At 35.0% G+C, this 23,829-nt stretch overlaps 1 protein-coding gene across 3 annotated transcripts in view; it reads left to right on the forward strand.

Moving 5' to 3' along the window:
- LOC131802576 (dual specificity protein phosphatase 13-like) overlaps positions 1-1,826 on the forward strand; it is a 43,794-nt gene extending 41,968 nt beyond the window's left edge. For all 3 annotated transcript variants that reach the window (XM_059122895.1, XM_059122896.1, XM_059122897.1), the window contains one exon: positions 1,356-1,826. In XM_059122895.1, coding sequence (XP_058978878.1) covers positions 1,356-1,561 — 206 coding nt within the window. In that variant the 3' untranslated portion in view covers positions 1,562-1,826. The remainder of the gene's footprint in view (positions 1-1,355) is intronic.
- The last annotated feature ends 22,003 nt before the right edge of the window (positions 1,827-23,829 follow it).

The following is a 23,829-nucleotide window of genomic DNA, read 5'->3' on the forward strand; positions in this document are numbered from 1 at the left end:
AAAAAGGAAAAAACTGTTAGTTTGGCCTGGCCGATCTTTGAATACCCTCCACAATTTTGAACGAATTTGGTAATCTTAAAAAAAAAAAAATTAAAAAAAAAAATAAATAAAACCAGTTAAGATCTTAAAATTACCGAATTTAGCCGTTATATTTGGGTCTATACGACGACGGCAACTTTTGTCATAACCCTTTACAATATTCAAACGCGAAACTTGAAAAAAATCGGTGAATAACGTAGCTAAAATCATCGAATATCGGGAGGTACCGTTATATGGGGGCTATACGAAGATGTGGACCTGCACAGACAATTTCTGTCATAGACTGTAGTATCCATTACGTACTTCAAACATCAAATTTGAAACAATTCCGGTGAATAATGTTGCTAAAATCATCACAATACCGAATATGGGGCTATACGAAGACGTGGACCTGCTCAGACAATTTCTGTCATAGGCTGTAGTATCCATTACGAACTTCAAACATCAAATTTGAAACAATTCCGGTGAATAATGCTAAAATCATTAAAAGTACCGAATATCGGGAGGTACTGTTATACGAAGGCGTGGACCTGTATGGACCATTTTCTGTCATAGGCTGTAGTATCCATTGCGAACTTCAAATATGGAATTTGAAACAATTCTGGTGAATAATGTTGATAAAATCATCAAAATACCGAATATCGGGAGGTACCGTTATATGGAGGCTATACGAAGACGTGAACCTACACAGATAATCTTCTGTCGTAGGCTGTAGCATCCAATTCGAACTTCAAATACCAAATTTGAAATAATTCCGATGAATATTGTCGCACATTACCGTATATGGGGCTATACGAAGACGTGGACCTTCACAGCCCATTTTCTGTTTTAGGCTGAAGTATCCATTACGAACTTCAAATACCAAATCTGAAACGATTCCGGTGAATAATGCTAAAGTCATTAAAAGTACCGAATTATTTGCTAAATTTCAACTCAATCGAAAAAGAAATAATTTTCCGCAGTCAGGGTAAGAAATACCTACCTCTGGAAAAAAATCGAAGAATTTTTACTAAACTAAGTTGTTCCCGATATTATTCCTGAGTTTTCTTCGCACCTTGAATTATTTCCAAAAATATTAGATCTTGTATTACTATGGGAAGTATAGGTCCAATGTAAATCTATACCACCTCCGAAAAGAGTATAAATAAATGTATGGCCAAATGCTGAATGTATTTCAGCCGAAACCCCGACTGAATATTTTTCAAAACTTTAATTTAGAATATTTGTCAGGACTCCTTGTCCTTTTATGTATTGTCTTCAATATTTTTCATGATTTCTTAAAAAAATATTAATCCCTTTTTTTATTCCATTCACAGGTCGTGTTTTGGTGCACTGTTTGGTCGGTATGTCCCGTTCGGCTACGTGCGTTCTTGCCTATCTTATGATTTGCCGGAAAATGACCGCCGTTGAGGCCATTCGCAAAGTGCGCATGCATCGTGATATTCATCCCAATGATGGTTTCCTACAACAATTGGCTGATCTTGATATGGAACTCAAGCGGAAAAATCTATATCCCTATTAAACCAAAATCTAAAAAAAAAACCAAAACACAAATCCCGAATCATACTTTATATTTATATTCTAATAATAATTATAATTATTACGATAGACACATATTTATGATGATAAAATAATGTAAAAAATTGAAATGAAAATGAAAACCACATAGTGATCTAGTAATGAGACCATTTTATTCGACCACTACTCAAATGACTTCCATGACGGACCCCAAAGAGGACATAATTGGACTGAAAACAAATGAATAAATCCCAAGAACAACAAAAAAACATGAACGATCTTTTTGAACTTATTTTATAGAAAATCAAGAAAAACAACAAAATCATAAAATGCAATGAGGACTAAAACAATATTAATAATTAATTATTTTTTTTGTGTAGAATTTTAAAATAATAATAATAATAATTTTTTATGTATTATTTAATATATTAAAGGAAACAAGAAAAAAAACCAATAATAATCAATTATGGATATATACATACATATAATAATTATAAAGTATATTATTTAGCAACTAAATTAAATTGTAATACCAAAAACAAAAAACTAAAACAATATTAAGAAATTAATGCTGAAAATCGAAACCAATGACGTATGGGTAGATGATATAACTCTCCCTCTGTGTAGACACATCAAATTCATCAATTCCATGCAAAAGTATATATTCTCTTAGCATACTATGTACTCAATTGTCACCTGTTGCATACTTTTAACGTGTAGTGTGTTAAGACACTTAGGAAATTGCCACATTTGCTGTGAACGTTAACGATTATTGAAAAAAGAAAAACGATAGCTAATAACTCTCTCATTTTGTTTCTCATCATTGTTCTCATAACGATCTTATCGAACTCTCTCGCTCCACTGTGCAACACAAAATGTAAAGGCGTTACTAAAAAAATTGTGAATAAATTTGTTGCATTTTTTACAACACCAAAAATGATGCTGGGAGTTTTAATTTCGTTTTTATTATTTTTAAGTTTTTTTTTTCTGAGGCTGAGTTTTGGAGGTGCTAATCGGGTGTCTTTAGAAATTAACTGGAGTTGCTATCTTTAAATCATATTAGGAGTGAGACTTGCCTGTGAGGATTGAGGAATACGAGTTAACATAAACTAAAAGAGCACTAGACAAAAGTTTATGCGGCTCGATTTCAAGCGAGCTTAACTCTCTACTCGAATTTGAGCAGGATTACTTCTGGGAGTGGGAAAAACATCGAGCTAACCCTTTTCGAACGATATCCAAAAAGCGTGGACCAACATATTTTCATGTTTCAACACATTCCCTTTAAGGGGAATGTAGGGCAACAGTGAGCCAATATTTCCACTTTTATACCCTACACCACAAGGTGGTCAGGGTATTATGACTTTGTGCATTTGTTTGTAACAGGCAGAAGGATCACATGCATAGAATCACATTCTGAGTCGATTTATGCATGTCCGTCCGTCCGTCCGTCTTTCCGTCCGTCTGTCCGTCTGTCCATGTATTTTTGTAAACAAAGAACAGGTCGCATTTATTGCCCGATCCAGATGAAATTTTGCAAAGATCTTTTGTTTGGCCCAAGGACGAACCCTATTGAAATTGGAGATAATCGGTCAAAATTTAGATATAGCTCCCATATATATCTTCGTCCGATTTGCCTTTTATTGTGCACCAAACGTGTAATATCAGCCCGAATTGTATGGAATTTTACATATACACCCAAATTAGGCCTGAAAATATGTATGCCAAACTTGATCGAAATCGGTTCAGATATAGCTATAGCTCCCATATATATTGTTCATCCGATTTGTTATTTTTGTCCACCGCCGCCGTAATATGCACTATGCAATAACAATATTTGGGGAAATATATCAAATACAGCTCAGAAATATCTTTGCCAAATTTTATCGAGATCGGTTCAGATTTGGATATAGCTCCCATATATATCTTTATCCGATTTCAAATTAATTGTGCACCAAATATGCAATACAAGTCCGAATTTAAAAGATACTTATGCTTCGGCATATTTAGTCCTTTGAACTTTAACTTATAATTATAATCATAGGGTGTATGATTGAATTCTCCCATAAAAACTTTTAATTGTTATGTGGAGCTCTATTAAATTAGCAAAGTGGTGTAGGGTATCATAAAGTCGGCCCCGCCCGACTTGAAGACTTTCTTTACTGGTTTGCTTCTGATCTATGTCTGATAATACTACCATGTCGTAACATTGGACAATATAGGGTACACGACTCAATATACCCTCATCCAAATGACAAGAGAGAGTATATATCATTTAATATGGCCAGAACGTGTCTCACCGAAATAATTTTTTTTAGACCCCAGGTCTCTTTGGGCCTAATCCGTGTCAGGACACATGGAGTCGACCTAGCGATTTCCGTCCCTCCGTCTGTCTGGAAGAAAGGAAGTATCATAACATTTGCTAATCATTACATTTTTGTCAGTGCTAGGTCATGTGCGAAAATGGAGAGTATCGGCCCACTCCATCAAGTACCTCCCCCGCAAAGGGTCAAAATTTGTGAAAAATTTTTAAAATGAGAAATATGAATCCGATTTTCTTTCACACGTTATAATATTTTTATTAACACAAGATCTGGTTTGAAAATGTAATTTATCGGTCCACTCCTTCTGGTCAACATTTTGAATATCCATGAAGCTTCTAAAACGCGAAGTTAACATCCGATTCCATTCAGACTTGGCACATCTTATTATTTCTATCAACACAAGATCTGTTATAAAAATGGTAGAGATCGGACCATTTCTTCTGGTACCTCCCCCTTAAAATCCGAAATAAGCATCCGGTTCTCTTCAAATTTCACACATGCCATTATTCTAACAATATCTGCTGTGAAAATGGGATCTATCGGTCCACCCCACAAAGGTTTCCAAATTTTTAAAAATAAAACGCGAAATAAGCATCCTACTGTCAAATTTGAAGACACACATACAAACCTTTTGCGAACACAAAATCTGTTGTGAAAATGATAGAAATCTGCCAACCCCCTTCTTGTACCTCACCCACAAAGGATAACAATTTCCCATACTTATATCTGCATGACTTGCGAAACAAGTCGGCGAGCCTATAGAATTTGCTATATCTTAATTTTCCCCTTAGCCATAAATCTGATATGTATATGTTATTAACCTGAATTTATGATTTCGTATATAACTCGATCCATCCGCTGTATCTGGTACCTGTCCGCTATATCTGGTACCTCACACATATTTCTACATTTTCCAAAAATTTGCACATATCTCATATAAAGTATAGGAAGTAGCGAAATCGTCCAAATATGGCATGTTGTAATATTTGTATCAGACTTAAGTCAGATACAAATTGGGCAATATTGGCCAATTGTTTCGAACCTCCCCCATAGAGGGTCAATAGTTAGAATAATCATAACTCAATACATCTATCGGCAAAACCAACTGATACTATTTATCTTGGTTTTATTCAAAATTTTACCATCTTTTGTGGCGGAGGACCTATGTACCGATATGATCCTTCAGGAGTTATAGTGCGCACGGCAGATGGATAAAGGGACGGACATAGTCAGATCGAGTCGAAAGGTTTGGATTTCGCCCAAAGAGACCTGGAATCCTAGAATTTTATTTAGATAAACCCTAAAAGGATGCAAAAAATAGTAATGGACACAAAATGGTATGACACCCTTGTTAATTTGCAGGTGAAAGCTATTTGTAAGGTTCACCCTCTGAGCAAGAGGAGATGGAAATTAGCTACTTTAGGTTTATAAAAAGTACTTAGAGGTAAATATTTTTGGAAATTCATAAGTAAAGAAAAACCAGTAAAGAAAGTTTTAAAGTCGGGCGGGACCGACTTTATGATACCCTACACCACTTTGCTAATTTAGTTGAGCTCCGCCTAACAATTAAAAGTTTTTATGGGAGAATTCAATCATACACGCTATGATTATAATTATAATGTAAAGTTCAAAGGACTAAATATGCCGAAGCATTTGTATCTTTTAATTTCGGACTTATATTGCCCATTTGGTGAACAATTAACTTGAAATCGGATAAATATATATATATGGGAGCTATATCCAAATCAGAACCGATTTCGATAAATTTTGGTAAAATATTTTTCCCTGAATATCGTTGTTACGGAGTGCATACTACGGCTGCGGCGCACAAAAGTTACAAATCGGATGAACAATATATATGGGAGCTATAGCTATATCTGAACCGATATGATGGTTATCCTACGTTTGGTTGAGGATGGTCCTAAGGGGTACAACATTATGATACTAATTCAAAAACGAAATCTACCAAATAGATTTGGACCGAAGGGGCCTTTCCAATAGAAAGTGATTTGTGGGTTTAACTGCAGTTACTAACTCTAAATATTAAATTTTTTGCATACTCTATTGAAAATGACGTTTGGGTCTTAAGAATATCTATAATTGGGAAAAGTATTCCACAACCTTGATCTTTAGAGGTTTCAAAGAATTAACATTATATTTTAAATATCTTAAATATTGAAACCCTCTAGGTACCTCAAATCCCTATTTTGAATTAGTTTTATAAACTTTTACATTTTTGGTTAATATATGCGTATTCGAATATGGGCATAATTGTCAGGTACCTCCCCACAAAAGGGTTCTAAATTTTAAAAAATTATAACTCCGAGAAAATTCAGAATAATTCACTGATTCTATTTAAAATATGTATATTCAAATATTTCCTTCAGCATTAAAGGTATATCTTCCATACACAAAGTTATAATTTGTAAAAATTTTTCCAAAGGCAAATAAACACAATAATTTTACCGGGAAAATTTAACTGGTATTTTCTAGAGGTATTACAGAAAATTCTTAAAAATCATTGTTGAGAAATTCAAAGTTTTTCCCAAAATATATAAAAAAAAAGTTTTTATAAATCCAAGTTCGTTAATAGGTCTTTTGGTCATTGCAAAAAATTCTTTAAAAATCCACGTTTATTGGTCTTTTGAAAAATCCCTTAGAAAAATCAATTAAAAAATCCACTTTTATTAATCTGTTGGTCCTTCCGAAAAAATCTTTAAAAAAATCCACATCTATTTGCCTTTGTGTCCTTTAGAAATATCCTTTAAAATACTCACGTTTATTGTTCTTTTGGTCCTTCGGAAAAATCCTTTAAAACCCCAAGTTATAGGTAGAAGAATCCTTAAAAAATTGCAGTTTATTAGTCTTCCGGCCTTCAGAAAAATCCTTAAAAAATCCACGTTTGTTTGTCTTTTAGTCCTTCCGAAAATCCTTAAAAAATTCACGTTTGTTTGTCTTTTGGTCCTTCCGAAAATCCTTTAAAAATCCACGTTTATTGGTTTTTGGTCCTTTTGAAAAATTCTTTAAAAAATCTGCGTCTTTCCAAAAAATTCTTTAAAAAATCTATATTTATTAGTCTTTTAGTCCTTTTCAAGAATTCTACGTTTATTGATCTGTTGGTCCTTTAGAAAAATTATTTAAAAAATCCATGTCTTCCCGTCTTTTGGTCCTTTAGAAAAATTCTTTAAAAAATCTATGTTTAAATGTCTTTTGGTCCTTTAGAAAAATTCTTTAAAAAATCCACGTTTATAGTTTTTTTGGTCCTTCCGAAAAATTCTTTAAAAAATCAACGTTTATTGGTCGTTTTGTTCTTCCGAAAAATTCTTAAATAAAACTACATTTATTTAAGATTTTTTGGTCCTCCCGAAATATTCTTGTTCCTTCCGAAAATTGCTTTAAAAATCCACGTTTATTGGTCTTTTGGTCCTTTAGAAAAACCGTTTAAAGAATCCATGTCTTCCCGTGTTTTGGTCCTTCCGAAAATTCCTTTAAAAAATCCACGTTATTAGTCTTTTGGTCCTTTAGAAAAATCCATTAAAAAATCCATGTCTTCCCACCTTTTGGTCCTTCCAAAAAATTCTTTAAAAAATCCACGCCTATTTTGTCTTTTGGTCCTTCAGAAAAATTCTTTAAAAAATCCACGTCAATTTGTCTTTTGGTTCTTTCGAAAAATCCTTTAAGAATCCGCGTTTATTGGTCTTTTGGTCCTTCAGAATAACCGAAAAAAATCCTTAAAAAATCCTTAATCCTTTAGAAGAATCCTTAAAAAATGTCGTTTATTAATCTTTCGGTCCATCAGAGAAATTCTTAAAAAATCCACGTTTATTTGTCTTTTGGTCCTTCCGAAAAATCCTTAAAAAATCCATGTCTATTTGTCTTTTGGTTCTTCCGAAAAATCCTTTAATAATCCTTTCGAAAAAATTCCTTAAAAATCCATATCTTTTTTTTGTGTTTTGGTCCTTCTTAACAATTCTTTAAAAAATCCAAGGCTATTTCTCACTTGGTCCTTCTTTAAAAATTAACGACTATTTCCACTTTGGCCCTTCCGAAAAAAGTTCTAAAAAATCCACGTGCATTCGTTTTTTGGTCTTTCCGAAATATCCTTTAAAAAATCACCGTCTTTTGGTCCTTTAGAAAAAATTTTTAAGAATCCACGTTTATTGGTTTTTAAGTCCTTTATAAAAATTCTTAAAAAAATATCTCAATATTTCAGTTAGTATGATATCCGGTGTGAAAATGGGAAAGAAGTTCAACGATTAGATTGATACATATTTGTCATTTCGAATTTTTAATGCCATTTTAAGATATTCTAAGTGCCGAATTTAATGTCCAAACTTATGGAGTTTGAAATTTCTTTATAGAGGTACATTTCAGTTATTTTAAGCTTTATTACCACACATTTTTTGACGTGGTTGGATGTAATTTCGTATCTTATTTATAATTTATAATTCCAAAGCCCTCTCAAAGCCCTCGTTGAAATAATCTGACTTCAAGGTTACTTTATTGAAAAATGAGCGATCAAATTGTATTGTATCCGACTTAAATCACATCAAACCCAACAAACGACATGAACTCAATCAAACATCAACTAACGAAAACTGTTGCTGAACAAAAATGTATGTCAGAATATCCATTTTAATAATCTAGAATATCTAACTGACCACTCCAAAAAGAATTTTTCTATATTTTTTCAAATTCCTTTTTCAAGTATTAATTTTTTCATTATAATAACAGAATAATGCATATTAAATAAAAAAAAAAACTGATTCTCTAGTATTGACAGCCTTATGATGATGTATTTAACAAATACGACATTTATGACATCTAAGTCTCTTGAACAAAATACAATGCACTATGCATAACATCATTACTATATATATATAAAAAGAAAAATATTTAAATTCAAAAACTACATATGTACACAGTTGATGAAGAAAAATTAAAAACAAACTATTTAGGATTTTCAAAATAAAAAAAATTAACATTTAAATAAAAATGAACAAAAATAATGAAATGAATGCAATAAACACGAGACAAATAACATTTTGAAGGGCATAAGAAATTAAAAATAAAATAAAAATAAAAAAACAATAAATCACCAATTATATACCAAAGAAGAAGAAGAAGAAATTCAAAAAAAAAGTTAGTAAAACAAAAAGGTAATAAATGTTTCATATTTTATAAAACCAAAAAACCAAAGTATATACCATTGCAAAAATATATCTAAAAGAACCAGAATGAAAAGAACATTTAATGAGTTTTATTTCTTCAAAAGGTCACAGGAGAAAAGAAATGTGGAAGCCTGCATATAGTGTTGACCATTATATGGTTTTGGCATGCTAAGCGGCTCCAATAGTTTTAGATATATTTCACAACATTCAGAATAGAGCTGTGTAATTTAATAGAGGTCTTTGGATTACATTCAGAATTATTGGTATAGCGAATGGGTCATATCGGTACAATTTTTCGAATGTTCGCCAAGTAAGGATAACTCCGATTGCAAGTATTTTTTACGAAAGACTTTACTATAAATACACTCGAAATTTTTTTCAATTCCCCATTTATTAATAGTTATGGAAAGTCCTCTTAAAAATTACTTTCTTAACTCTCCACTAGACTGTGCGCTGTGTGGCTTTCTTATGGCTTAAAATCTGCCTAGTTGACCTTGGATCAAGTTCGAAGATGGGCAATGCTGAACCTCTCCTTCGTTTTATACGATTTGATTCAAACTTGGCGTATTGTAAAATTTTTAAAACCGTGGGTTAGGCCTCATAATCTATAATTTTGTAAAAAAGGTTTGATAATCTTCATAGACTAACATGCTGAGTCGATTTGCGCATGTCTGACCCTATTAAAAATTGGTGTCAATAGAATCGGATTTATATAGCTCCTATATATCTTCGTTTGATTTTAATTTTGTTGTGCGAAAAATGTGTGATATTAATATAAATAGGATAGATCAGGGCACATGCTGGTCGATTGTCGCCATTCACGGCAATTGGGACTCTGTTTCTCAACAACGTGGAAAATGTTGTAGAGGAATTTCAAAATACAGTTGGTTCAAGAATTAAAGCTGACCGAACTAATGCAACGGAAAATTTTTGATGAATGAACTCTTGGAAAGTTGACCAAAAATCCGTCCACCATAGTATGGAGGGTTCCGTTTATTCCGTTTGTAACAACTCGAAATATAAATTGTAGATCCCACAAAGTATATATATTCTTGACCAGCATAATATTCTTTTGTCGATTCTGCATCCGTCAGTCCATCTTTCGAAATCTAGCTTCCGAACGAAATAAAGTAGATTGATAACATTTTACTCAAACGTGTTTTAGCTATGCAGGATTTTTGGTATTGAAAATGGGCTATATAGGTCCACGTTTTAGTATAGTCCCCATTTAACTGTACCGCCAGATTTATAGTCTTTTGGTTGGTTTTGCCACAATTTTAGCCCGAATTCGCTGTTAATAGGTAGCATGTGTTCCCATTGTGTAACAAACTTCCCTGCCAAAGAGGTCAGCTGAACATGTGTACCTTCGGTTAGGCACCAGAACTCAAGCGCCAGCCATGGTTATGGTGTGGGTCGCCATAACAGCCGATGGTCGCTCACCGCTCGTATTAATTTTAGAAGTTTAGTACCATTTTAGAACTTTTCGTAACCCTAAAGTTCGAATTTTCAAAAATATTTGGCGCATCTATCCAGCACTACATCAATGACTTTCATTTCAAATTTCGGAATTCCGACTGTTGAATACAAAGTATGCAGTTTTTAATATATTTTAGTACTTTTCGTACCCTTTTAGTACCAATTTCCAAAAATCAAGCCTTGTCACACGCCTACGCTACAATATTGACCCTCGTGCAAAATTTCAAGATTATAGTTTCGAACGTTTCACAATACAAAATATTGGAAGACAACATTATTGGGACCATACATAGGGTGATTTTTTAAGAACTCTAGAAAAGATTTTCGAAAACACAGAAAAATTCATGAAAACTTTATTTGAATTAGACCGTACTACAAAATAAATATTTCATGCAAATATATGCAATATGCAATGTCCAAGGTGGGGGAAAAATATGTATATCATCTAATGTTAGCGCTCACCATCCACAGTAACGTTACAATTTGCAGTTTTGCACATGACTTTTTCTGGATGCATTGGTAGCCTTTGCCATGCTTCTTCACTTCAAAATCGACAATTCTGCTTATTTACATACACTATGGGACAAAAATGAGCTTCGTCGGCGAAAGGAAAAAGCTCGCGATTTCAATAATTAAATCCATGATTTCTTCAAGACTGTTCATTGATAAATTATAAAAAAGTTAGAAGATGTTTGACAGTAAAACCAAACTGGAAACGTGCGTGAGCTGTTAAACCCGATAATAGCTTAAAATCGTTATGGCAGGATATTGTCTTTATAGGTCGTATAGCCTTCATATAACGATACCTACCGATATTTGTTATATTAATGATTCCAGTCTGATTTTCAATGGAATAGTCTGGAATTTGATGTGTGAAGTTGATATTTACTACCTAATATGACAGAAAATTGTCTAAATATGTCCACGTTCTAAATGGGGATCAGGTATGAATGCACCCCTGATATTAGGTATATGGATGATTTTTGCCACATTTGTTAATGGAATTGGTTTGAATTCTATTTATTATCTATATCTATAAAAGAGGAAAATGTTTGTATGTTTATTTGTTTGTTTGTAATTCATGGACTCGAAAACTGCTGTACAGATTTTCCTGAAAATTTGCATGTATACTGCAACATCGCCTGAAAATAACATAGGCTATATAAATTTTTGAAATTCCACTTAGAACTGGAGATATAGCATCAGAATCGGAGGTACCTCCCAAAAATTTAGATTTTGTATGCACATATCTATAGATCGATTACAGATACAGTCTCCAAATTTGGAATGCGTAACGCAATTTGGAACAAATTATATTGAAATCGGTTCAGATTTGGATATAGCTAACATATATATTTCGACAACGCAACAGTTAATTTGAAATACGCTTATTAAGGGGAAGCATGTTGCTACCTCGAATTTACTAATTGCAATAGAAATGCCACTCAACTTCAAAAAATTTCAGTTTCCTGCACGCTTGGTATTTGCTATGAAATAAATAAATCCGAAGGACAAACCCTTCGTGTATGCATGTCATGTTACTGTGTTTCTAATGGTTTTGTTTATTAACGCATTAAAGTAGTGCAATATTTTTTTTTTAATTTTTAAATTTGTTTTTTTTTTATTCAACATATATTAGTAAATAAAATTTTGAATGCATATAAAATCAAAAGGGGTAGCGAAGCGCACCGGGTTCAGCTAGTAGTCTATATAGGTCCAAGCTTTGCTATAGCTCTCATATAACGATACGCGATATTACGTATTTTGATAATTGTAGACACATTTTCTGATGACATTGTCCGTCCGTCCATCCGTCCATCCGTCCGTCCGTCTGTCCATGTATTTTTGTAAACAAAGTACAGTTCGCATTTATTGCCCTATCCAGATTAAAGTTTTCACAGATCATTTGTTTGGCCCAAGGACGAACCTTATTGAAATTGGAGGTGATAGGTACAAATTTAGGTATAGCCCCATATATAGCTTCGTCCGACTTGCCTTATATTGTGTACCAAATGTGTAATATCAGACCAAATAGTATGGAATTTTGCACGTACGACCAAAATTAAGCCTGGAAATAAGTGTGCAAAATTTGATCAAAATCGGTTCAAATATAGCTATAGCTCCCATATATATTGTTCATCCGATTTTTTATTTTTGTCCTCCGCAGCCGTAATATACACTCTGTAATAACGATGTTTGGGGAAATACATATACAATATTTGGGGAAATATATATACAACTCAGATATACCCTTGCTAGATTTCATCGAGATCGGTTCAGATTTGGATATAGCTCCCATATATAGCTTCGTCCGATTTACTTTGGATTGTGCACCAAACGTCTAATATTTGCCCAAATTGGATGAAATTCGGCACTTACGACCGAATTGAGTCTAGAAGCTAGTATGTCAAATTTGGTGAAGATCGGTGCAGATATAGCTATAGCTTCCATATATAATATTCATCCGATTTGTTATATTTGATACCCACAACCGTAATATGCACTCCGTAACCACGATATTCAGGGAAATATATCAAATACCGCTCAGAAATATCATTGCCAAATTTTATTGAGATCGGTTCAAATTTAGATATAGCTCTTCTATATATCTATCCGATTTCTAGTTAATTGTGCACTAAATGAATAATACAAACCCGAATTGAAAAGGAGCAAATGTCTCGGCAAACTTAGTAGAAATCGATTTGGAGGAGGATATCCCTCCTATATATTAGTTCCTTTGGACTTTTAATTAGTACTATAATCATAGTTGGTATGATTTAATTCTCACAAATTCCCCATTAAAACTTTTATTTGTTATGTAAAGCTCTACTAAATATGCAAAGTGGTGTAGGGTATCATAAAGTCGGCACCACCCGACTTTAAGGCTTTCTTAATTTTTTTTTTGTATTTTGTCTGCAGGACCACTTTGGATAGTCTTCTACTTAATTAAATTTTATTACCTTAATCAAATAAAATGTTTACCGAAAATTATGGCCCATAATTAAAATAAGAAAATTCTTCATAATTAATATATACCCAAAAATGTCCACATAAATAAGTTGGCTAGTTGTGACACAAATTCATTATAAGACTGCCACTATTAAAATTAGATAAAACAATAAAAGACACTAGCTCCTGGAAATACTTCTCTCCACTGTTGACCCAATTAAAAAATAATTTTCATGATACCCCTGTCTGAATTCTTGAAATTTTACCTAACAGTTCATTAACACATTTAAAATTCCCAAAAAAGAAAAATGAAAATAAAAAGAAAGAAAAAAATAGAAAACAGAACGCCTGGGTTCAACAAGAGAAGCTAGTGACAGGTGACACTGACAGACTGGCCGAGATGTTGGTTACTTTCATGTGTGTCAACTTCCTTCCCTAATTTTCCAATGAGGAACTCACATAATGGGTGAGCACATCCACACACAAAACCCGATGATAAAGTCACGTATGTGTGTGAGTGTGTGTGAGCCTTATCTGACTGCCTTAGAGTCGCATTCACTCCCTAAAGACAAATGAATTTTTAGTAGTTTTTCGACAAGTTGAATTAAAAGAGTCACAAATCCCACAGACAAACCCGAAATGAAATGAACAACCGAGCATTTTTGGTTGGCTAAACGCTCCACTGACCACAATCCGAAAAAAATGAATTTGGTCGTTAGGTCGGCGCTGGCTGGCTGGCTGGGAGTGAGTGAGTGGTTGTGGTGGTGCAATATTTATAATTCTGGTCTAACACCAATTTCATATTCCGCTTCATACGTTTCGACCTGCCATCATCATCATCATCAGCACCGCTCCACCCGGCTAACTGATATGTCATGACATGGATGGATGGTAGTTTTTGTAGTGGCACTTGGCCAGCCATTTATTTTCCATACGAGCTTCGCCGCGTCTTTGTTTTTTTTGGAAAACAAGTGGCTGTTATCAGTTATGGAGGCGTTAATTTTTGTGGTTTTAAATAATTTTCAACTAAAACGCTCAATTAAACATTTTTTGTTGGGAAACCCACTATCGAGAAACCATCCTTGAAGAGAGGGCATTTAGTTTGAAATCTAATTAAAAATTCATTAGAATAAATGTTAATGAAGACGGTTTATTTAATAAAAAATAAAGAGTTTGTTTAATCAGAAAATGTACAGGAAAATGTTCGGGACGGATAGAGGGACGGACGTTGCTAAATTGGTATGGAATTTTATGCTGATCAAGAATATATATACTTTATGGGGTCTAAAATGAATATTTCGAGGTGTTACAAACGAAATGACAAACTTAATATACCCTCTATACTATGGTGGAGGGTATAAAAACAATGTAAAAGAACTGATTTCATCATTACCAAGTAATGAGTAACGTCGGCGCAACCAGAAGGTTGTGAAGAGGGAGAGAGAGAGAGACTCGTTAGGAGCTATTAAAATATGTAGATAGTCGTCTCAAAGGTAGTTATTTGTCGGCTCGATGATATTGGGGTTGATGTAATCGACTTGGTGATAGACGATTTGATATGGTCGCCAAGGTGTTTTTGGCCTTCATCAGACCGAGCAGGTTGTAGCATCCTGGTGCAGTCGGGTCGACATGTTCGCTAGTGACAGGTCATATTCCTCTTCATGTGGTCGGCCTGATGACAATCGTGTAACGTGTGAGGGAAGCGAACGAATCGCAAATCTAAAGTTTCGTACGACTGAGACTGCTGCCACGAAGCGACAACCTGCTACTCCACCACTCGATGGTCAGTGGTGATGCACTCTGAGCATCTTATCCGTCTTGCACTACTAAGTGATTAAAAATTATTTTTTTACAGAATAAAACTAAAATTACACATCTTTCACGAATGCATGCGAAATCTGAGCCTTAATTTAAAAATGAGTTACCGTAGTAGCACCCTGGGAGGTCTATTTCACTGTGTAACATAAAAAATAATTTCAACGAAAGTTCAGCAGATTATGAAAGTAGAGCTGACAAAAAGTGGAGACGTCTGTCGGTGTTTTACAAGTTTACATTTCAATGTAACCTAAACAGAGGGATCAAGTACCCCCTTTTCCACAATTTTGAAAATTTTAGTATTGAGATTCTTGGGAAGTGTATGTTTACAATGCCTTTTGCAATATTGCAGATAAAAACACAAGGATTCTTTTGGTAGAAAGTTATAACTCTAAAGAGAGCCAAAAAAGTGGTCTTTCTGATCCTTTTTTATACCCTCCACCATACCATAGAGGGTATTCTTAATGCCAAAGTTCATACTATTTAGTACTTTTTAAATTTGGTACATTTTAGTATGTATTTTCAAAACCACTTCCATATCATACCAAATTTAGTACCTTTCGTATGTTTGCCGAATGCATTTCCAAACCCAAATTTTTATCTTAACCCTAACCACCAGCAGAGACCCCAATACCAACATTTTAAATTTCCAGATCAACCAAAACCAAATTGTACCGATCCACAATATCGAGAATATCGATCCACTGCTTCAAGTACCTGCCCCAAAGCGTCTAAATTTGATAAATAATTTTAATTCTTATAAAATGTGAGGTAGTAGTTCGATTGTCTTAAAATTACACACATCACAATATTTTTATTAACTGAAGTTAAGGTGTGAAGATAAATTGCATCGGCCCTCTCCTTCTGGTACCTCCCCCACAATGGTTCATAATTTTGAATAACCAAAACGATTATAAAATCCGAAATGAGCATCCGGTTCTCCTTATATTCACAAATCACAATATTTTTATCAACCCAAGGTCTGTTGTGAAGTTGAAATATATCGGCCCTCTCTTTCTGGTACCTCTTCCACAAAAGGGTCAACATTTTCAATATCCATGACGATCATTAAATACTTGGCACATCCAAATATTTCCATCAGGAGAAGATCTGCTATAAAGATTGTAGAGATCGAACTATTTCTTCTGGTACCTCCCCCAAAAAGGGTCAATAACCAAAGCGATTATAAAATACGAAATAATCGTACAGTTCTCTTTAACTTTCACACATACCATTATTTCTACTTACACAAGATCTGCTGTGAAGATGGAACGTATTGGCGCACTGCTTTTGGTACCTCCTCCACAAAGGGAACAGCATTCTGAATATCCATGAAGCTCATAAAACGCGGAATTAACATACGATTCCATTCAGATTTGCCTCATCTCAATATGTCTATCAACACAAGATCGGTTAAAAAGATGGTAGAGATCGGATCATTCTTTCTGGTACCTCCCACACAAAGGGTCAAAGTTTTGAATAAGCAAAATTATCATGAAATCCGAAATAAGCATCCGGTTCTCCTCATACTTCACACATCCCATTTTTTCTGTCCATTTCTTCTGGTACCTCCCCCACACAGGGTTCAAGATTTTGAAAAACATAACGGTCCAAAGACGGGAAATAAGCATCCAACTCTCTTTAAATTTACAAACATTTTTGCTAGAACATGATCTGTTGTAAAGATGAAATATGTCTACGAACCCCTCCTGGTACCTCATCCACAAAAGGTCACAATTTTCAATACTTTTTATCTGTCATAACTTGCGAAACAAGTCAGCGAAACAACTTGCTATATCTAAATATTTCTTTTAACCTGAAACCTGAGATTAAAAAGGAATTCATGTTTTCGCAATAAATTTGGATATAAATTTTCTCTTTATCCGATAAAAAGGCTATAATCATCAATATTATGGTTAGAAATTACCTTAAGTGTATTTGTGACTTCGTTGGTATTAAAAATATTAGCGGCTCAATCGCAATGTTTATTTACAAAAGTTGTGATCCATTTCAGGGCATTTTTATACCTTCCACCATAGTATGGAGGGTATATTAGGTTTGTCATTCCGTTTGTAACACCACACACAATTTACACCCCTCGAAGTATATTCTTGATCAGCATAAAATTCTATGTCGATTTAGCGGTGTCCGTCCGTCTTTCCGTCTGTGGAAATCACTCTAGCTTCCAAACGAAATGAAGTAGGTTGATACAATTTTACTCAAATGTATATTATGTCTGCATGTATTTTGGTATTGAAAATGAGCCACGTAGGTCCACGTTTTGGTACCTCCCGATAGTCGGTGTTTTGATGATTTTAGCGACATTATTCACCGGAATAGTTTCAAATTTGGTATTTGAAGTTTATAATGGGTACTACAGCCTAAGACAGAAAATGCGCCATGTAGGTCCACGTCTTCGTATAGCTCCCATACAACGGTACCTACCGATAATCGGTATTTTGTTTCAAATTTGGTTTTGAAGTTCGTAATGGATACTACAGCCTATGCCAGAAAATTGTCTGTACATGTCCACGTTTTATAACCCCCATGGTACCTCCCTATATTCGCTATTTAGATGATTTCAGCTACATTGTGAACAGAGTTTTGTTTTTAAGTTTCGCATTTGAATATTGTAATAACTTATGACAAAAGTTGCCTATGCAGGTCCACATCGTCGTATAGACCCTAAGATTCGTCCACTTTCGGTATTTTTAAGATTTTAACAGAATTTTTAACGGATTTTATTTTTTGAAAATTGCCAAATTTGTACCAAATAGTGGAGGGTATTCAAAGTTCGGCCCGGCCGAACTTACATCTTTTTTACTTGTTGTATGTAGGACTTATTAGTAACCTATTAAATAAGTTTGTGGCTCATTTTTAATGACTTGAATTGATAGGTGGTATGATCTACATCAAATAATTTTTATACCCTCCACCAAAAAAGGTATGGAGGGTATATTAAGTTCGTCATTCCGTTTGTAACTCATCGAAATAATCATTTTAGACCCAACAAAGCATATATATTCTTGATCAGCGTAAAATTCTAAGACGATTTAGCCCTGTCCGTCTGTTGTAATCATGCTACAGTCTAAACGAATTAAGATAGGAAGCTACAATTTTGCACAGGTCTCTCTTTTGTCTGCAGGCAGGTCAAGTTCGAAGATGGGCTATATCGGTCCACGATATCGTATAGCCCCCATGTAACGGTACCCCCCGATATTCGGTATTTTGATGATTTTACCCACATTTTTCAACGGAATTGTCTGAAAATCCACACAAGGAGTTCCTTGTGGGTACTTTATACCTCGGCAGAGAATTGTCCCTTTAGGTCCACGATATCATATAGCCCCCATGTAACGGTACCCCCGATATTCGGTATTTTGATGATTTTACCCACATTTTTCAACGGAATTGTCTGAAAATCCACACAAGGAGTTCCTTGTGGGTACTTTATACCTCGGCAGAGAATTGTCCATATAGGTCCACGATATCATATAGCCCCCATGTAACGGTACCCCCCGATATTCGGTATTTTGAAGATTTTACCCACATTTTTGAACGGAATTGTCTGAAAATCCACATAAGGAGTTCCTTGTGGGTACTTTATACATCGGCGGAGAATTATCTATATAGGTCCACAATATCGTATAGCCCCCATATAACGGTACCCCCGATATTCGGTATTTTGATGATTTTACCCACATTTTTCAACGGAATTGTCTGAAAATCCACAAAAGGAGTCCCTTGTGGGCATTTTACCTCCTCAAAATGAAGTGTCTATATAGGTCCACGATATCGTATATCCCCCATATAACTGTAACCTCCGATATTCGGTATTTTGATGATGTTAGCCACGCTTTTCAATGGAATTGTCTTAAAATCAACACAAGTAGTTCCTTGTGAGTACTTCACCCCCTGAGAGAGAATTGTCTATACAGGTCCACGATATGGTATATCCTCCATATAACGGTACCTCCCGATACTCGGTATTTTATGATTTGACCCACATTTTTCATCGGAATTGTCTGAAAATCCACAGAAGGAGTTCCTTGTGGATACTTTATATCTCGGCAGAGAATTATCTATATAGATCCACGATATTGTATAGCCCTCATATAACGGTACCCCCGATATTCGGTATTTTGATGTTTTTAGCCATATTTTTCAACGGAATGGTCACAAGGGGTTCTTTGTGAGCACTTTACCCACCGACAGAGAATTCTCTATATAGGTTAACGATAACGTATAGCTCCCATATAACGGTATCCCGCGATATTCGGTATTTTGATGATGTTAGCCACATTTTCCAATCGTATTGTCTGAAAATCCACACACGGAGTTCCTTGTGAGTACTTTACACGCAGACATAGATTTGTCTTTATAGGTCCACAATATCGTATATCCCCCCATATATCGGCACCTTCCTATATTACATATTTTAAAGATTTTAAAAAATTTTTATTGGATTTTATTTTTTTGAAAATTTTCTAATTCGTTCCAAATGGTGGAGGGTATTCAAAGTTCGGCCCGGCCGAACTTACTGCTTTTTACTTGTTTTTTGTTACGGGAGCTCTACTAAATCTACAAATTGGTGTAGGGCCAAATGTCGATTTTTTTACTTAAAAATAAAACTTTCTTCAATACCTAATATCTGACTGCATTTCCCTGCAAAAAGATAACCTTTTCTGGCAATATCTCCTCACATCGAATCGATGTAACTCATCACATATTAGCACTGTCATCATTAATATTGTATCTTACCCGTCAATAGCAGAATCTTCTTCATCGCCTCGCAATACAAAGAAGGGCATTTCTGCAGCACGCTCTTTCTCTCTCTCTCTCTCTTTCTCTCTCTGGAACATATTTTGCAGTATACAATCATCATCATTAGATTCATGGCACACTACATGGTTCCAGCAATTGCATGCTGGGCATGTGACTGAGTGAGTGAGCGAACGAGTGAGTGTTGTTGACGCGTGATAAATGAAACGAATTATTAAATTCATATAAGCGTTTTTCGTCTATTTATCATTGATTCCTTACCGCCCCTCTCTAGTGTCATTCGGTGTGGTTGTGCGGTTAGCCGACAGCCCAAAGCACAACAACACATCGCTCCAGGTTCTTACAACAAAATGCTACATTCAAGAATTTCAAACAGTCAGATGATGATGTTGCTCGTAATCTTCATCCATTTTTGGTAAATCCCTTTTAGTTTTTTTTTTTAGTGTTAGAAGTCCAATGTAGGGCGGGATGCTTTCTTCGGTAGTAAATTAGAAATGGATTAATTTGCTTCCAACGAAGATACATAGAAGAGAATCTAACGATGCGGATTACTCTTTGTTTTGGTGGGGGCGAACGAAAAAAAAAAATTGAGCAATTATCAGAACGTTTTGTTGTTATGATTATTGTGGCATTCCGTCAATTTCGGGGATTAGAACTTGGGAATGAATGAATGCAAGAATGATGTGTTGATGTGCTTCTGAATTTTTGTTTGTTTTTCTTTCTTCGAATTTGGAACAATCAATTACAGTTGAGGCTTTGAAACAGTTGTTTTTGATTGAGCGATAGAAGACATATTTTTTCGATGGAATTATACGTCAGAAAAAGGATTTATAAAACGTGACATACATTGTAAATGATAAATTTTAAGATTAGGATTTTGGAATAGCAATGAAAAATTATTCTTATAGACAACTGTTTCTATATATATGTTGAGGCTGTGGCAGTGATATGGACTTTGACTTCCCTAGATCATCGAAGTTGTTATATGGGTTCATTGGATATGGTCAGACTGGGATAAATTTCTTATATCTTCCAGTAAAGCGAGCATTTTTATAACCTACAACACAAGGTTGTCAGGGTATTATGTCCTTGTGCATTTATTTGTAACAGACAAAAGGAAACGAAATAGACCCATAGTTCCTTTTGATGATCTGCATAGAAACACATTCTGAGTCGATTTATGCATGCCCATTCGTCCGTCCGTCAGTCCATGTATTTTTGTAAACAAGGTACAGGTCGAATTTATAGCCCGATGCAGATAAAATTTTGCATAAGTCATAAGTTTGATCCAAGGACGAACCCTATTGAAATTGGAGATATTCGGAAAAATGTACACATAGATCCCATATATATATTCGTCCGATTTGCTCTTTGTTGTGCACCAAACGTGTAATATTAGCCCAAATGGGATGGAATTTGGCACTTACGACCAATTGAGCCTAGAAACAAGTATGCCATATTTGGTAAAGATCGGTGCAGATATAGCTATAGCTCCCATATATATTGTCCATCCGATTTGTTATTTTTGTCCTCCACAGCCGTAATATGTACTTCATAACAACGATATTCGGGGAAGATTTGGATATAGCTCCCATATACAGGGTTGCCCATATTCGACGGACCTTTGGGCCCATTCCAATCGACGAGGCTTGTCAGAGCACTCGCGTGGCGTATATTGGTTCATGGTAAAAATCTGCTTGGACTGACGCTTCAAACGCGGTATGTCATTAAGCGATGTGACATCTTTGTCAAAAGTTATGGCGTTGCCAGATGGGTCCGTCGAATATGGGCAACCCTGTATACATTTTTCCGATTTCAAGATTATTGTGCACCAAAAGGCTAGCATAGGCTCGAATTCAACAGAAATGGGAGAAGTTGCGTCCCATATATATGTTTCTTCCGATTTTGTATTTCAGTCTCTCTCACCCCTAAAATCGGTTAATATACCACATAGTGAACCTGTAGTGAAAATTTCGGCGGGAACAAAGTATACATACTGAGAATCCGAAGAATAAAATTTCAGGGTTTTTATTTGTCCCCATATAATGGTACCTCCCGATATTCGGTATTTTGAAAATTTTTGCCACATTTTCCCACGAATTTGTCTAAAAATTTGTATTTGTGGGTCATAATGGTGATAATGGGCCCTGCCCAACTTAATGTTTTTACTTGTTTTTGGAAAATTTTGTTTTCAGGGGTAGATATTTGTACGTTGATTCCGGGAATGTTTTTTTTTTCTTGGGTGATGGACTGGGCACGCAGACATTTGCCCCGAAAATCCGGGTCCAAGACTCGGCTAAGACCCGAATCTACTTAACCCACAAGAAAAATACAGGCATCATTTGAAAGCTAATGACAATAATTTTATGTGATTATTTAACGGTTCGGTAGTTATATCAAAATTATCAAATTATTGGACTTAAAAACCCCCAAAAAGTCAAGTAAGACCCAATTTTCCAAAATACTACAATATGTGTTACTATTTTTTCTGGATCCCGAGAGATGAGTGCTTGAATCCGGTCAACCTGAAGCTGTTCAGTTCAGATTTAGCCATGTCCGCCCGTCCGTCTGTTGTAATCAGACTAGAGTAATCACGCTAAAATTTTGCATAGATCTCTCTTTTGTCTACAGGTAGATCGAATTTAAAGATGGGCTGTATCGGTCCCCGATATCGTATAGCTCCAATATAACCTAGATAATCGGTATTTTCATGATTTTTATTCATCGGAATTGTTTTAAATTTCGTACATATAGTTCGAAACTGTTACAATAGCCAATGACATAATTTACTTATGCAGGACCACGTCTTTGTATAGCCCAACATATAACGGTTTTCATTTTCTGCTGTATTTTTCGACTGATTTTTTTTATACCCTCCACCAAAAAAGGTATGGAGGGTATATTAAGTTCGTCATTCCGTTTGTAACTCATCGAAATAATCATTTTAGACCCAACAAAGTATATATATTCTTGATCAGCGTAAAATTCTAAGATGATTTAGCCCTGTCCGTCCGTCTGTTGTAATCACGCTACAGTCTAAACGAATTAAGATAGGAAGCTAAATTTTTGCACATATCTCTCTTTTATCTGCAGGCAGGTCAAGTCCGAAGATAGGCTATATCGGTCCACGATATCGTAAAGCCCCCATAAAACGGTACCCCCCGATATTCGGTATTTTGATGATTTTAGCCACATTTTTCAACGGAATTGTCTGAAAACCCACATAAGGAGTTCCTTGTGGGTACTTTATACCTCGGCAGAGAATTGTCCATATAGGTCCACGATATCGTATAGCCCCCATGTAACGGTACCCCCCGATATTCGGTATTTTGATGATTTTACCTACATTTTTCAACGGAATTGTCTGAAAATCCACACAAGGAGTTCCTTGTGGGTACTTTATACCTCGGCAGAGAATTATCTATATAGGTCCACAATATCGTATAGCCCCCATATAACGGTACCCCCCCGATATTCGGTATTTTGATGATTTTACCCACATTTTTGAACGGAATTGTCTGAAAATCCACACAAGGAGTTCCTTGTGGGTACTTTATACCTCGGCAGATAATTGTCCATATAGGTCCACGATATCGTATAGCCCCCATGTAACGGTACCTCCGATATTCGGTATTTTGATGATTTTACCCATATTTTTCAACCGATCTGTCTGAAAATCCACACAAGGAGTTCCTTGTGGGTACTTTATACCTCGGCAGAGAATTATCTATATAGGTCTACAATATCGTATAGCCCCC

Source organism: Musca domestica, unplaced genomic scaffold, assembly GCF_030504385.1.
Source record: "Musca domestica strain aabys unplaced genomic scaffold, Musca_domestica.polishedcontigs.V.1.1 213, whole genome shotgun sequence".
NCBI classification, from domain to species: domain Eukaryota; kingdom Metazoa; phylum Arthropoda; class Insecta; order Diptera; family Muscidae; genus Musca; species Musca domestica.